Source organism: Chelonia mydas, chromosome 9 (assembly GCF_015237465.2).
Source record: "Chelonia mydas isolate rCheMyd1 chromosome 9, rCheMyd1.pri.v2, whole genome shotgun sequence".
NCBI classification, from domain to species: domain Eukaryota; kingdom Metazoa; phylum Chordata; order Testudines; family Cheloniidae; genus Chelonia; species Chelonia mydas.
In genome coordinates, this window is record NC_057855.1 from 88,241,563 (window position 1) to 88,256,614 (window position 15,052).

The 15,052-nt window shown below is 45.1% G+C and overlaps 1 protein-coding gene across 11 annotated transcripts in view; it reads left to right on the plus strand.

The window, feature by feature from the left end:
* The window catches only part of SEPTIN6 (septin 6), a 42,035-nt gene that overhangs the window by 21,732 nt on the left and 5,251 nt on the right, over positions 1-15,052 (plus strand). For 6 of the 11 annotated variants that reach the window (XM_037908197.2, XM_037908195.2, XM_043523044.1 and 3 more), the window contains exons 6-9: positions 7,041-7,137; positions 7,465-7,633; positions 9,053-9,185; positions 10,251-10,441. In XM_037908197.2, the coding sequence (XP_037764125.1) occupies positions 7,041-7,137; positions 7,465-7,633; positions 9,053-9,185; positions 10,251-10,441 (590 nt within the window). Of the gene's footprint in view, positions 1-7,040; positions 7,138-7,464; positions 7,634-9,052; positions 9,186-10,250; positions 10,446-13,093; positions 13,137-15,052 lie in introns of all 11 variants that reach the window. The other 5 variants (XM_037908201.2, XM_043523047.1, XM_037908200.2 and 2 more) reach the window with 2 other exon arrangements.

Consider the following 15,052-nt stretch of genomic DNA (forward strand, 5'->3'; position numbering starts at 1 on the left):
TTTCACAGCCAGACACTCATCTGGCTGGGTGGTCTAGCTGCCTTGCATTGGAGGCACATTGATGAAGGTGGCATGTTTTTGGCCATAACAAGAAGGCAGAGGGACTAATAGTCGTAACGGTTCCCCTCCCCAAAAGGGCATGTGGCACATTAGCTTTGTCCAAGTAACAGCTCTTTCCCTGTGGCTCCGAGAGATTCTCCTGTGCAGGTCTGGGTTTCCAGTGTAAAACACCATAATGGAAAGAGGGGCCAAACTTTCAAAAAGGCAGCCCTACCCTGCCTCTCATGGGCACCTCTCGCACCACAAAGCTTGTGTTAGCAGTTTTTGTGCTTGTGGTTGAAGTGTGGCTCAGACACCAGAACTCGTGCCACTCTGTCTGAACTCAGGGCAAACTGTCCCTGTAAATACCTTGGCCCTCTTGAAAACTGACACCCTCATGTTCTTGTCTCCTCACATCTCAGTCATTTTCTGAAGACTTTTGATGGAAAAGGCATTTTCTCTCTAAAGGTATTTGGACAATATTTTCTCTGGCTTTATCTAAGGAGAGCGTGTGAAAGGGAGCCAGCACTGCGAAGGGTTGGAACGCAGGACAGGACGTTGGGAAAACCTGAGTTGTGGCCCAGGCTCTGACATTGGCTGCTTCATTATGTTGGGCGTGTCACTTAACGTCTGCCTCACTTTCCCATCTGGGTAACGTCTACCTGGAAAAATGTGGTGTGAAGTGCTAAGAATCTTTATTAGATGGGTATGCTACCTACTGTGGCTGCTTTCTGTATTTTCCGTTGTGGTTTGATCTTGCCATTTGAATGGTTTTGCTGTTGCATCTCACTCTGTGCATGGATCCTCTTGCTATTTTAAGATTTGAAATAATGTTGGGAAAAGGTAGACTATGAGAATCTGGTGATTGACAGAGGAATAGCCACCACTTTCTTAGTAATGCTGAGGTCCATGGTAAATATCCATCCATCTGTCCCTTGGTCATTTCTGTTTCTCTTGACTGGGAGTTGCCATCACAGATTTTAAATACACTGTAAATTGCCAGCAGCTGAACAGAGAGAGAGAGAATCCCATTTAAATCCTCACATTTAACTGATAGAAATCGTAATTGCCAGGTTTATGAGGACTAATGATTATACAGGAAAGAATCCAACTTTGATTCAGGTATTTTATCAAACCTGGGGAAGATGCATTCTAGTAATCTGTTTTATTAATTGCATAAAATGAATCTGTTTAGACTTCAGGTGCTGGAGATAACCTGGCAGAGCAATTGAAACCCATAATAATAGTGCGTAAGGCAAAAGCAGAGATTTTTTTACTTTCTAAATTACATTTAGAGCAGAAGATGATGAGCCTATTTGAAAGACTTCTCTAAAAGAAAGGGAGGCTTTCCATTTCTTTTCTCATTTCTTCCCAGATCTACATACCAAGGGCAGAATTAAGTTTCTGTTGAACTATCAGATCATTCATATTTGTGCAAATCAAAACCCTCCTGAACTGGGAGAATCAATCCTTATATCGATGCTGTTGCTGGGTTACTTGATTTGATCTGGAGGAACTGACAGGGCTGTTTGCTTGTTTAGTGTATTTTTAAAAGATTGTGTCAAGAGTGCCAGGAGCATTGCATGGGCCACTCTGTTATGACAGTTTGTAAAAATCCAAATAAACTAAAATTAGAATAGCGAAGGAAGCTACTTTGCTCTTAAGATTAAAATAACAGCCAGATGATAAAATAGTTCAAACAGATGGTGTTCTGTCTTGTGGGCAGAGCACAGGATTTTGAGCCAGAACTCTTGGGTTGTATTCCTCCTTCCAACACACACTAGTTTGACTTTAGAAAAGCTACTTCAGTTTACTCATGTGTGAAATCAGGGTAACAATTGTGTACTTCATAGGGGTGTTCTGAGGCTTGATTGTTTGGGTTACTCAGATGAGAGAGAAGTTCAAACGATTTTAGTAAGGGTCTGAGCATCCAGATTTGGTAGTAGGCAAACATATAAAGCCTGCGGGTTGTTATCAGAAAGCAAAGAGCCGAGAAGTTAAATGTAAAGCACTACTGTGATGAGAGAATATTAGATCTGAAAGATCCAGGGTATAATCAGAATGTCCTTGTAAAACACATCTGAAGGCTCATTAGATGAATATTAAAATCTTTCTGAACTGACTCTTTCCAAGAAGCTCAGTGAAAAGCTGGAAGCCAGCTCTGAGACTTCCCAAGCTTGTAAAGGGCTAGCACTGTACAGTCATTGCAGTTTATAAACTGGGCACTGTGAAAGAACAACTCTGACTGGTGGCTGAAGAGTCTGTGTGTTTCCAGCACAATTGCACAAACTGGCACCCAAAACACTTCCTCAACTCAGTAATGTACCTCGAGCATTTGCAGCTTGAGATAACCGCACTTCTCAGGTGGCTGATGGCCCTTGGTCCTCAGCCTGGTGCTGCTCAGAATGCCCTAATTGCCCTGGAACTCATAGGAACCATGTGCTGCTGCTCGCGTGAATGGCAAGTTTTAAACAAGACTTGGGGAATTAATAGAGGTCAAAGTCATGTTAGAGCAAAAATAATCACCGTAGCCTGTGCTACCCCTGTGAAGAGCATTTAATTGGCAGACATTTATAGAACTATTGTATTAGCCAAACTGGTCTCCTTCAGTTATCCAAGTCTCTGAGACATCCAGCTTAAGTTTTCAATCAACTATTCAATTGGAAGCTACGGATCTAGTGCAGCTTCACACATACTGTGCCACAGAAGCACAGGAATTCAGACAGAAACTCGGTATGCTGGCGCTCCCAAGCAAGGTTCTCAAAACATCAGGAGACTATTCTAAAAACAGCCAAGCCAACTGGTCATCAGAAGATTGAACCTGCTTCAGAAAGGGTGACCAACATCCAGCAATGCAACCCCTGGACTGTAAACATGTCCTGCGTTGTGCCCAGCCAGACCTGCTTGATATCTGAACGTCAGGCAAATCAATCGCAAAAACAAAGGGGTGAAAATAGGCCAAGTGAATGGTGGCTGTGAAGGTCCTAAAAAGCCAAAAGCACAGTCCGGAAATTCTTGTGTGATATGCACCAGCCTGGGAACCACAGAAATGGAAGAAAGAACTCAAGATGGGAGCCAACAGTCAGTCACTACCTACAATAACTAGTGGGTTATTGAAGGGAAAGGGTCAGCAGCAGGAAGCACATCAACTGTAATTACACACACACACACACACACACACACACACACACACACACACACACACAACCATAAGAATGACACCAACATGAGAATCCACCATGTCTTCATGGCTAAATGCAGGCCAGCTGTCTAGTGGAAGGCTCTCAACTAAACGATGGTGTCACAGTCTCTGGAAGGAGTATTTTCTAGTCCTGGAAAGACACCTATAGTCTCTGCACTTTAAGTACCTGAATTTTCTTTGACAATTTCTAACGGTTGTACTTGAACATGGACTGACGATGACCGATACCATGTTGACAAACACAGCATAAATGCCTAGATAGGCTAAATGCCACATTCTGTTCTTAGTTATGCCACTTACATATCTGCAGCAACATTGTCAAAGTTATTCCTAATTTATGCCAGTCTAACTGAAGGCAGAGTTTAGCCCTTGATCTACCTTGTTAATCTCTTTTAGTCTGGTTACATTTTTATCTTTTCTTTCAAATATTTGTTTTCTGAAAGCTGTGTTCTGCTCTTCCTACACCCTGCTGTGGGAAACAAATTTCCCATTCATAACCTTGTAGGTGGTAATATCCTGTTTTTCTGGGCAGTTGCTAATATGAATTCATTCCACTTCCGTGAGTAGATGTTTCCCCTTTAGGTCTCTGGACTGTGTGTGTGTGGGTGTTTGTAATTTTTCTGTCTGAAAAACCAAATACATTTTAAACGAGGACACAAAATGTTTCCAATTCGGTAACTGTTCAGTTGTTTTCTTTAAATGTACAGCACTGTATTTCCAGCCCTTCATAGTTAGCCGATTTCCAGCAGATATCTGCTTTCCAGCTGAGAGGCCGGATCCTTCCCTTTGGCCACTTTGCTTCCTAAAGCTCTCTGTACCCTCAGGCAGAGGGAGTTAAACCTAAACATAACGGGCCCAAGTCTGTGCTGACTTATCCGCAGCCGGTTGGTTTCAGTGGGAGTGTAGAGGTGTCTGTCCACGCAGAACGTAGCCCAGAACGTCCTCAGGGTGTTGAACGATTGCATGGTCCAGCAGAGCTGAGAGTCTGTCTCCGCACTCAGCCCTTTTCTTTTTATACAGTATATTCATGTCTTCACTATTCTGACCATCAGAATGAGAGCAGTAGGGCCCAGGAGAAGGCCACATGGCTCATCTGAGTCTGTTGTGGATGCTCTCAGGCGGTTTCATAGTGTGTGTGTGTGTGTGTGTGTTTGTTTAGTTAGTAGCCTGATTTAAAGCCAAGGGTTGTATTTTCTATGTCACTGACATGTGCAGGTGGAAAATAGCTCCTAATGCTTTGTTTGAAGCTCACAGCATTAAAATTACTAGGAACTCAGTCCTGCTCCACTCAAGTCAACAGGCGAACTCCCATGGCAGGATCAGTCTCTAGCTGTTCTCTGTGCACCACTGCGCCCACCCCCACCTTTCCTGGGGGCATCCTCCAGGTGCAGAGATTCCCCCTTCCCCCATCCCTACTCACTTCCAAAACCCTGTGTCATGTCTGACCATCCTTCAAGTTAACTGGGGCTGCCTCTGGTTCCCTTTGGGACTGACGTGTGATTCAAGGATGATGCCAGAGTGGTGCCTACAGAATGGCGGGCTGGTGCTTCCTCCCCTTTTCTAGGAACTCCACCTGCTGCGCCCCCATGATGCTCGTATCTCATGTCTGCTCAAGGATTGAGGGGCAGATCTCTGGTCTCAGGCTCTGTGTGTCAGTGAGTGGGATGAGCTGGCTCTAATACAACCCTGTCAACTTAAAACCAAATCTCTCCACATTCTCCGTCTTGACTCTTGTCGCTAATCCAACAAATTTGTGATCTTAAACCTACTTGTGATCTTAAATCCTTATTCTTTATTCCTGTGAGCAAAGACAAGGTCATTGATCTTACTGGTGTAATTGGTATCCCACGGCTACATTAATTACTCAGAATTCAGTGCAGCTTAATGGCTCTTACTAGCAAATGTCAATGCATGCTATCCAGCATATGGGGCTGTGGTGGGGAGAGGGGGCAGAGGAGCTGGCTGCTTATTTTAAATGATGAAACCCAGAGTGTGATTTGTTCACTTCTGTGCAGAATGCGCTATAATCCTCTGCCCACCCCCCGCCCACCTTTCAGATCTAGTTTTTCACACAGCCAACAGAATAACCTACCAAGAGAGCAGCATTTTTAGTTCAGCTGCAGAAGTTTTTCTGAGAGATTTTAGAGGGATGGAGTGTACCCACAAGCCCGGACTGCTGACTTTTAACGTTTATAGAGCTCTTTACGTTTTTCAAGCTTTCATCCGCACGGTGACCCTTTGAGGTTGCTAAGTATGGTCCCTATTTTACAATGGGAAGCTGAGACGGAGAGGTTATGTGGCTTGCGCTGGGTCACCGAAGGAATTGGTAGCAGAGCTGGGGATAGACCCTGGAAGTGCCTAGCTTCGAACCCTACACTCAGTCTACTAGGCCATGCTGTGTTCTATTACTTGTGGGATGCCAATATCCCAGAACGGAAAGTTGGGTGAAATTCTCAAATCTCTCAGGCTTACTGCCTTGGGGTGGAAAGCAGCCTCCATTAACCTTTCTGCACATCTGGGCAGTGAGGGAAAAACTGTGCTCCAAAGCCTGAAAACTGGCATAGCAAAGACAAATGGCAGAGAGGATCACTCTGAAGTTTACAAGATGTGCAAGTGCAGGGAAAAATGTGCATTCTTTGAAGGATTAGCAGGCAAGCTGGTGGATGCAGTTTAGGATTGCTTTAGCTGGATTAATCCCTGTATTTTTCCAAGCCAAGTCCCAGAGTCCATGTGCTTATAGGAAAATTGAGTTAATACATCCCAGCTAATCAGAGCACCACTTCGGTTCTCCCACCTTTGTGCTATTCCAAAATGTATCTCTTTGGTTTGTCCCCCTGACTTGACCTGGGAATCTCTCCTTCCCTCTAGTGTGGAGTGAGTCACTTGCTGCTGTTGAGTTCATGAGGTGTTTTTATGAGGCAACCAACGGCTCAGTGAACAGATCAAAAGCTGTTGGAGAATCTAGTTTGATCAAAAGGCTCTTGTGCAAGACTGGACCACTCTGAGGATTGGTGGTGGGCAGAGCCTTTTATTTTCTAGGTTGCAGGTTCAAATGCAATGCAGGCCATGGTAACTGCAGGTGGTGGCCATCTTGCTGGTTTTACGTATGCTCCCAATAGTTACTTGCCCACATCGAGGCAAACCACCACTGGCATCTTGGCTGGTAGGCTCGGTGCAGAGGCCAAGGTACGAACGGGAATGGAGACTGACCTACCCCATAGACATGAGGGTCCCTTCTGGTCAGGGTTGAGACATGTCGGCAGGGAAGGCTGCTTCTGCTCTATGGCTAATGCTCCACAGAACAGCCTCCAGGACTTTTAAGATGGTCACATTCACGAGTACTGAGTTCTCTCTCTCATGTCACTCATGTGAGTGTCTTAAAGAGGGGAAATGTGTGAGAGCTGAAAAAAGCAAAGGAGGCTCCGAGAGGGGTCTTGCTGCTTCCACACCCTCGCAGGATTAACTCCTCAGGCCTGGTAGGACAAAAGCAGAGTTGGTCACAATGCAGCCAGTTCAGCTTGCTTGAGACTTGGGGAGTGTATGTCTGGCAGGAGGAGCCAGGTAATGAGTAGAGAGCGGTCACATTAGCAACAGAGGTTCCCAAAGCCCTTCTTTGTCTTGGCCTGGGGCCACTGCCCCACCCCACTTTAGTGACTGGGCTTATGGGATGGAGGGGAGACTGAACTGGTGTCTTGGGGCCTGTGTTCAACAACGTCTCACTTGGTAGCTGTGGGTAATCCAGACGGTTTAAGTAGCCATAGTAAAAGGTGACTAATACAGACCTGTTGAAATGTTTCAGGCCCACCTGCCGTTCGCAGTGATTGGCAGCACAGAGGAACTGAAAATAGGAAACAAAATGATGAGAGCCCGTCAGTATCCATGGGGCACGGTGCAGGGTGAGTGCTGCTAGCCGGTGTTTCCTGGGTGTGCTGGGACCATTCTCCCCAGAGGCAGTGTGATCTCGTAGGTGGAAGCACCACTGAGTCCCAGTCAGTCCGCTGCTATAGCCCTGCTGCTGACTTGGGCACCTCTGTGCTGTAGTTTTCCTGTTAGGGATTACCGTCCATATTCTTCATTGTGATTGCTGTGGGCTCTTCTTAAGAGAAGCTGCTTGCAGTGTCAGAAAGGGGTTACTGACATCCCTTCATGGGGTTGTGTAAGGCTGAGGGGTATCTGGAGAAGATCGATCTCTCTGTGTAACTCCTTCTCACAACTCTGTACAGTTGAAAATGAAACTCACTGCGATTTTGTGAAGCTGAGGGAGATGCTGATCCGCGTGAACATGGAGGATCTTCGCGAGCAGACCCACACCCGCCACTACGAGCTGTACCGGCGATGCAAACTGGAGGAAATGGGATTTAAAGACACTGACCCAGACAGCAAACCATTCAGGTGTGATCCCTGGAGCACTGATTGTAGGAGAGTGAGGAGCTGGAGAGAGACTTGGTGGGCCCTGGTAGGAGGCTGGGTACTGTATAGCACCGTGTGAGTGCTCTGTGACCTGGTTCTGCAGAAAACGCCAACCTCCTGAAGTGTTCGATCTTGGGGATCTTAATTGGGCTCTGTGCAGCCCGGCTGATTTACCCTCCCTCCCGGTCAGTAATGAGTGGGAGAGCAGCCACCACAGCTAGTTAACCCCTCAGTGTGGGCCCAACCGAAGTGAGAGAAAAGTGGGAGATGGAGAAGTAAACAGATGAAGGAAGGATGTAGATGGGGTGTGAGTGAAATGGGGATTGGGGAGGAGAATGCTAGAAGCAGAGAGAACTATGGAAAATCTCTTTATGAAACAGAGAAGCCTCTTGCCCCATGGGAGCCCCTGCTAGGCATAATGTGGTGGTTTCCCTTTGAACAAATGTCCGTCTTGAAACACTTTGGCTGACTGATTTGCTAGCCTGCTCACGCCAGTGTCCAGAGGTGGTCTCTGCTGTTCTTTTCCACCCAGTCAGGACTAAGCTAGACCTCTTCTATAGGAACTGCAGAGACCTGGGGTGAGGCTAAAACAGTCAGAGGGTGGTTCTTGGAGGTAGTGGGCTAGCCAACTGCTGCATCAGACAGGATCACTGTGACTTGTTAGTCAAACCATGAGGCTGGAGAGCCCATCCATTCAAGCCCTTTTAATATATGGCAGTAGTGTGATACTGCGCAGAGCTAATAATGACCTAGAAGGAAGGACCCTTGGAGACATATGGATTAGCGAGCAGCATGTGAAGGATCTGATGGTGAAGTTCTGAGCCAAAGTCGACTGAAATAAATTGAAAGCCTTCCATTGATCTCAAAGGGCTATGGACATGGACCTGAATGGAGAAGTGGGAGAAGGAAAATGGGCTGGGTGAGGAAGAAGGTGGGGTGGGGGGAAAAGCAGCACAAGAAAAAAGCTTGACTTATAATGGGGATGTGAGATTCTCATAGAGTTGGGGTGTCTGAAGCACTCCATCTTCTCTGAAGCAAAGTCAGTGCTCCTGCTCCCAGCAGGAAGGCTAAGGAGGGTGTGGTACCTGGTACATTCATTGGCAAATGACTGACCTTTAACAGTCACTCAGATTGCAAAATGATGGAGACCTAATTTGCCAAGTTTGGATCCAGAGTCAGACTTCCCCAGAGTCCTATGGGTGTTGGGATGTGGGTTTTGAGTTGGCCCCTTCTGTTAAGATGATTAATGGCATTAGAGCAGCAGGGTCAAATTCTGCACTGTCATGTGCATTCACCCCAGCCATCACCCTCATGGATTTTAATGGAGATACACAAAATGAGAGCAGAATTTAGACCACTGATGATTACTGGGTTTTTTTTGTTTTTTTTTTCCCTCCTTAGCTTACAAGAGACTTATGAGGCCAAGAGGAATGAGTTTCTGGGGGAACTGCACAAAAAGGAAGAGGAGATGAGGCAAATGTTCGTCCAGAGAGTTAAGGAGAAAGAAGCTGAACTTAAAGAGGCCGAAAAAGAGGTAAAGGCAGCTCTGTCTCCAATCTTATCCGCGACTGGGAGCATTAAATTCACCTCAAAAAAGTTGGCACTGCAATTGCCATTGTGTAGAGAACATGGCCTGGCTTCATGGTGACACTCAGTAAAGAGAGAAGGGTCCAAATTTGGGCTCAGGAATGGAGTGTGTTGTGTCTGTTTTATGAGGGGAAGAAATCAGGTTGTTACATTTGCATGCCATAGGAAAATGCAACATTCTTCCATTGTGATGGCTACCAGACAATATCGCAGTACCATAAATAAATGCACCACTTTCACTGTGCTATGTCTGCGTGCCTGGCCTAGGGAGAACTCAGACCCCCCTTGTTCAGTTGTGATCCCTGGTCCGTTGTCCCATTTGCTTTACTGAACTCCCCTCCACACTGCGTGAGTGTGCCGAGATGCAAGGAGTGAAACTGAGGCCTTGAAAGAAGCTGAATCCTCCATCTGTTTTCTTCATGTGCAGGGAATTTAAATACACAATTTCCTGAGAATCATAAGGGGAATAAATCCTGTAGTGTGATGGCCTGTGAGAATAAAGTCTATGGCATGAAATAGCTGTAATCCATTTAGGCTAGAGCCTAAAGCCTATAATTTACTAACCTCTGTCATTAATTAGGTACTTAAGAAGAATTTAAGAAATAACTAAGAGGTCCCATTAGAAAGTAAAATAAATGGATTAAAATAAATTAAAAAACAAAAGTTGACTGCTACCTTTTGTAACTAAACAGCACCTACCACTTGTCCCATCCCATCCATACCTTTCTCAATGATATATTAATACAATAACGTCTAGATTGTAAACATTTTAGGGTAAGGACTGTTTACCACTCTGTTTGTGTAGCACAATGGGGTAATAAGCATGTGATTTCCTGGGCTGTATAGCATGTTGTTATGAACCTATGATGACAGTCTCATAGGATCCTAATCAGTTCCCCCAGGGAGAGTTAGGTGAAGGAAGAATCAATACAGTACCTCGGTGTTCTCTGGAATAGAATGGCTGCTAATGCCTTGTTCTCCTTTGATGATCTGTCCCTTTTTGTCACTCTAGCTGCACGAAAAGTTTGATCGTCTCAAGAAGCTGCATCAGGATGAAAAAAAGAAGCTGGAGGACAAGAAGAAATCTCTGGACGATGAAATCAATGCATTTAAACAGAGGAAGACGGCAGCTGAATTGCTCCAGTCTCAGGCCCAACAGGCTGGAGGATCACAGACTCTTAAAAGAGATAAGGAGAGAAAAAAGTAAGTGGCTAACCTGGTGGTGTTTGCTTCCTGGTAGTGATTTTTCCTTCATTAGTTTCGAGAGGTGAACTGGGTTCTTTTCATTTAAACCTCTCCAGTACCATTTCTCACTCAGTAGAACTCGGCATCCCTAAGGGCCGACTTTTCAATGAGACAAACCTTCAGCCCCTAGTATGGCTGAATAATAGCCTGAAGCACTTGACCATCACATTTCATCTTGAAGAGCAAAGAACCCAGTGCTAACTAGGCGAGGTAATGTTGTGATTGCCACTAGCCAATGGGTGCCTTAAACCAGGCCTAGTCAGGTCTTTCTTTTTTGGGGGCTAGGATTCAGCTGTCTTTCCCTCTGTCTATGCCATGTCGTTCAAAAAAACCCAACCTGATGTGATGCTTGTTCAGGGACCTTCCATGTTGTTGTCTTGTGGACAACGTGTGAGCAACATGATGGGGAATGATCTCATGTGGTCTAGAGAGGTGCAAGATGATGGTTCTCATACAGAGCTCAGTTTGCCATAGTTAAGTATAAAAGCAAGGAGAGCCCTGTAGCCACCTGGAGGTACCATGCATCTAGAGCAGGGTTTGAGCAGTGGATGTATCAAAAGATGAACAGAGGAGCTTTTCTTCTCTCATTAACCTGTTTATTTAAGTCAGTGATACTCAGACTGAGGCTGGGGAGCCGCAAATGGCTCTTGAATGTGTCTCCTGTGGCTCTTTGCAGCACATGATATTAACACACTGTGTGATTTAATTATTAACCACTCTGGTTAATAACTTAATCAGGGTGCTTTTACTGTGTTGTCAACCAATTGTAGATGACTTGGTCAGTCATTTTACTGGTAGAATAATAGATGGTAAATGAAACAATGAATTCACACAACTGTGGCTCTTCTGGGTAATGTTGATCGCTAATTTAGCTCCTGAACCACTGAGATCCGAGTATCCCTGATTTAAGTGAAGGGAGAGCTGAGTTTTTCCCTTCTCTGGAGCTCTTCCTATAGCTCCTGGTTACATTGTGGACATTTTCCATTGAAGCTAATCACCTTAGATACATACATGCAGATCCTAGGACTAGTAGTTGTTACTTAATGAATTCTAGCTGCTTCAGAACAACATAAGCCAAGTAATATTTTCTCATGGGAAAATGTAAGAACCTGGTGTGTGACTCGAACTAGGTGAAGAGATTAAGAGTGAAAAGAGGATTTCAGTGGTATTACTTTGGTGGGAAAACTAGTGTAACAGAGTGGAGAATTTGAGTCCATAACCTTTAGTCTGCAACCACTAGAGAGCAACATAGTCATGCGTACTTAAACAGCCTGTCATTCCACCTGGAAGTGGGCAGTTATCGTTTCTCTGTGATGGTACATTACCTGAAACAGAGTTTCACTGCCATCTTGTGTGTGTACTAGTAGCATTGTGCATATAACTGATGTGATACATTTTTATAGTTTCCATGATTGACACCTGTCTAGACCACCTGTGCAAATGCAGAGGAAATCTTGCATGCAGTCAGCAGTCCTAAATAAACCAATTAGTCCTCTTAATATGAAGAGTACGGGAGATGCTTGAGGAAAATTCTTGTCAGAACAGGATGGCCCCTTTTTGTTTGGATTTTATTTTTTGTAGCTGTTTCATGACTAGTTCAGCAGTTAAGAATCAGGTGCAGCATTTAAAATGCTATTTTAGGTTTCATCGAAGTTCTTCTAATCTGCTACAGTCTCAGTATTTCTCTGGGCTGCACAAGTCTTGTAAAGCTGTGGCTACTGACTAATTGGCTTTTCTGTCCTTTCCTCATATGTTGGTTCCTTCAGCCTGCTAGTCATTTTTATCTCTGTTTTGAGTTCCCTTCAGTTCCTCAACAACTTTGTTACTGAGGTGACCAGGACTGAATTCAGTGATCTAGAGGGCAAAAGTCTGTCCTCCAACCTGAATCGCACCTTGCTGCATGTTCTGCACATGTTCCACATTTAGAGCTCACTGACATCCATAGAAATGTTACTTGCCAAACAGGAACAGTGATCTGCTCTGTGGATTGAAGATCTTTTGCCCTAAGATTGATCTTGCCAGAGCTGTATAGGAAGAGAGATTTTTATTCCATGACATGGTGTGTCTCTACAGTATAAACAGCTCCAGAAGCACCCAAGCATGCTCTGTGTATCTGAGTTCAGACACCCCCTTCCCCCCATGTATCATTTGTAGAATTCAGCTTGATTAGGCCAAAACGGGTTAGTACTATCTTCAGTGAAAAGTTTAGGGGCCCAGAAAACCACCATCAAGAGTTGATATTGAGCACTGAAGCCAACATAGGGATCAGAGTGATTGAGTAAGAGGGTTCTCTGCTCGCAAATACAATAGCTGTCTTTAAAATGTGATATTGTGCTTTGCTGTCTACCTAAATATTACAGTTGATATTGTCCTATATGTTCCGTTACAGTATTTAGATTGGAAATCTCTATAACAAGCCATGGATTATATACACAGTACTTTAACTCTTTCATTTCGTAGTGGCTGAACATAAACTAGCCCTTCTCTTTCCCAGCACGTCTCACTTCTTTGTTTAGTTCAAACTTCATTAATTGCGCTAATTCATGACTTGATTTCTTTATTTATTGTCATTCCATCATCAGTAGTTCTTACTTGTGTGCTGTTTTACAGTTAACTGCTGTTTGCTGCATGGTGCATGAGGTACATTGTCCTGGTAAGCTTTATTAACTAAAATAGACCTTGCAGTGGGGTGAATTACAGTTCTTAAAAACAACAAAAAACAAACAAACCTAAAGCCAGTAAATTTTCTCACCTCCTTGCCCCTTTGTGGATGTATTACCAGTCTGTTGTGCATACACTGATACAAAATTACAATGCATAGGTGAAGTGTGTGTGTGTGTTCTTTGAAGATGCTGCAAAGTAATGTGCATAGTTATTCCTATAGAACTGTTTTGATTTGTAATACTAAAAGACAGGACATTTCCTTTTGAACTTCACAGCCATTTAGCTTGTGTCACTAATTTAAAAGTTGTGTCCTTTTCTTTTAGCCCTGTAGAGATAAATTATATTCTTTAACTTGTAGGCCTCTCAGATACTATGGTAACAGTTGCTATAGAAATGCATAAGGTGATGATAGAATCAAGCTAGCTGTTGAAAATTGGCTTTGTTTTAATCTAGGATGGAGTGGGCAAACGTTTTGCCCTGAGGGCCACATTGGGGTTCTGAAACGGTATGGAGGGCCAGGTAGGGAAGGCTGTGCCTCCCCAAACAGCCTGGCCCCCTCCCACTTCCCGCCCCCCTGCAACCCCAGAACCTCCGACCCATCCAATCCCCCCCTCCCCCCACCCGCCGCTTCTTGTCCCCTGACTGCCCCAACCCCTATCCACGCCCCCGCCCCCTGACAGGCTCCCCGGGACTCCCACACCTATCCAACCGCTCCCTGTCCCCTGACTGCCCCCCGGGATCCCCTGCCCCTTATCCAACCTCCCCGCCCCCTAACATGCCGCTCAGAGCACCAGGACTGGCAGCCAGACTGCCCGGCCGGAGCCGGCCACGCCACTGCGCTGCCTGGCAGGAACTCGCAGTCCCGCGACCTAGAGCGCTGGTGGCATGGTGAGCTGAGGCTGCAGGGGAGGGGAGACACTGGGGAGGGGCTGGGGGCTAGCCTCCCTGGCTGGGAGCTCAAGGGCCAGGCAGGACGGTCCCGTGGGCCGGATGTGGCCCGCGGGCTGCAGTTTGCCCACTTCTGATCTAGGGTGTAGTATTATCTCGTGGTTAGAGCGCAGGACTTGGTTCAAAACTTTTATTCTTGATTCTGCCACTGGTTTACCTGTTACTTGGGGCAAGTCAATGAACTTCTCTGAGCCTCCATTCACCTCTAGGCACCATATAACCACAAAGCATTGATTATTTTTTAAATCAGCTATTGTCAAATAAGACAAAATCCAGTTCAGGTTGATTATCTAAAGCGATCCAGGATCACAGGCTGCAGGCTTCCATAAGTCAGATTGAGAGATCAGAAACATTATTTATGCTTTGTATATCGAGCAAGCGGTGCTAATAGTCTTTAATATTAAACATGGGATTTTTGGCAAAAAAGATTAGCACCCCAGATACAGTCAGTCTTCTAAAACCATCCCCTGTAAATGTGCACTGACACATGCCTCTCTGGGCCATGCCATGCGCACTCAGAATTAAGGTAGTTGCTACAGCCTTATGGAAGAGATTGGTCCTGCAGAGAGGCTACAAAAATGCTTCTTCCTTAAATGGGTCAGTACATTAGTCCTCAAGGAATTTTAACCAGCCTTGCAAAACTATTCACCCTGTATAGGTAGGTTTGTCTTGACTGCAATATCATTGGATCATGGGTCTCTTCTGCCTCTAACGACTATTCTTACCACATGCGTAGCATGGAAATGTTGTGGGCTGCATAGCGTTAGGGAAACTTCATTGTCTACATGAGGAGCTATGTCTTCCAACGCGAACAGGGTAAATGTAACTTGCAGTCAGCATTCAGGGTCTGTGTTGTAAAGGGGAGGATAATTTATATAATAACTTTTGAGAAATGCACTCATCTGGCTGAAGGAGACAGGGAAAGCCACCCACATCTCTATGGGATGGATGAAGAAT